The following is a 1303-nucleotide window of genomic DNA, read 5'->3' as shown; positions in this document are numbered from 1 at the left end:
CGTCGCTCGGACTACAGATCATTCCGCGAACTATCTCGTCTCGGGAGAAGCTGGGAGAAAGAGTGGAATATATATATTAAGGAATACAAAGCCCCACCTCTTTCCGAGAGCTCATTTTTGAAAGTTTTGCGTACAAACCACTTCCCACCCCTAAGACTAACAAGCAATCCACATCCTCAGCGTTAAAAGAGGAAATAGATAGAACTGCGGCAATCGCTGCAGATCAACATCAGAGCAATAGTAACAGGAATAAAAAGAATGCTACGCAGACATGCGATAGGAACAAAAAGACAACGCAAGTTGATTTTCAAGTTGGGGGAGGTCAGCAGAACGCGAAATCTTCTGCTGATAACAAAGATAAGATAGAGTCTCTGGCAAGAGACCCTAATGAAGTGGTCTGCTTCAATTGTGATCAACCAGGACATTATCGGAAAGGTTGCGCGGCCCCTAGAAGGCTCCGTTGCTACAAATGCAAGACTGTGGGCTATACGACTCGGGATTGTCCAAAGGGTTCGGGAAATGCCGGGGAGAAGCAGTAAGCGCGGTCCTTGCTGCCTCTCAGTCACCAATGACCATGACTGAAACTTTGATTAGCCCAATTACACCCAACGGAGGAGTTAGACACAACGCAAGCGACCTTTCGAAAATTAGGGCCGACTGGGAAACATCAATACAGTTCCAGCCCTCGGAGAAAGGTACTAGAAGCGCGACATTCCAGGCTGTAATCGATATGAAAGAATTTCAGGGAATTAACATGTCCGATGACGAACTAGATTTCGAGAAATCGTCCGTGAATGGCAGTACAGTAAGTGGAACTGGTCCCATAGAAATGGTAATAGAAGCCCAGATTCACGGGAACCCTGATAAGGAGCCGTCTTGCCGCGTAGAGATGTGTGCAGGCCCTAATAGAGGTAGACCCCAATCCCTTCCGGAAGATTTGGAGGCGATAGAGACGCTAACAGATAGTATATCGGAGGCCGAATTGATCAGCGGAATAGTAGGGACTACCGAAGTGGCAAATCGGATACATGTATTAGCACATATTGACTCGATTCCCTTGGATACCCTAATAGACAATGGTTCTTCACGCGTTTTGATTCGTAAATCAGTTTGGGACGAGATAGCGAGAGTTTCCGGGCGGAAATTAGACTGTTCAAGGAAGACGCGAATGATAGTGGCAAACGGTTCGGCAGACTTGATCATCGGCAAAGTCAACCTGCCTGTGACTATAGATGGAGTCACACGGATTTGCGAAGTTAGAGTCGCCAATAACCTTGATACCGAGATGATTTTAGGGCTGGAG

At 46.9% G+C, this 1303-nt stretch overlaps 1 protein-coding gene across 1 annotated transcript; it reads left to right on the top strand.

Moving 5' to 3' along the window:
• Nucleotides 1-180: 180 nt before the first annotated feature.
• LOC117182571 (zinc finger protein GIS2-like) lies at nt 181-539 on the top strand (the record flags this gene model as incomplete). The annotated part of the gene is made up of 1 exon (XM_033375659.1): nt 181-539. A coding segment is annotated over one exon (359 nt), but the record flags the coding sequence as incomplete, so codon positions are not given.
• Between the last annotated feature and the right edge of the window lie 764 nt (nt 540-1303).

Source organism: Belonocnema kinseyi, unplaced genomic scaffold, assembly GCF_010883055.1.
Source record: "Belonocnema kinseyi isolate 2016_QV_RU_SX_M_011 unplaced genomic scaffold, B_treatae_v1 SchBZDm_4931;HRSCAF=5350, whole genome shotgun sequence".
NCBI classification, from domain to species: Eukaryota; Metazoa; Arthropoda; class Insecta; order Hymenoptera; family Cynipidae; genus Belonocnema; species Belonocnema kinseyi.
This window is presented reverse-complemented; position numbering and strand designations above follow the sequence as displayed.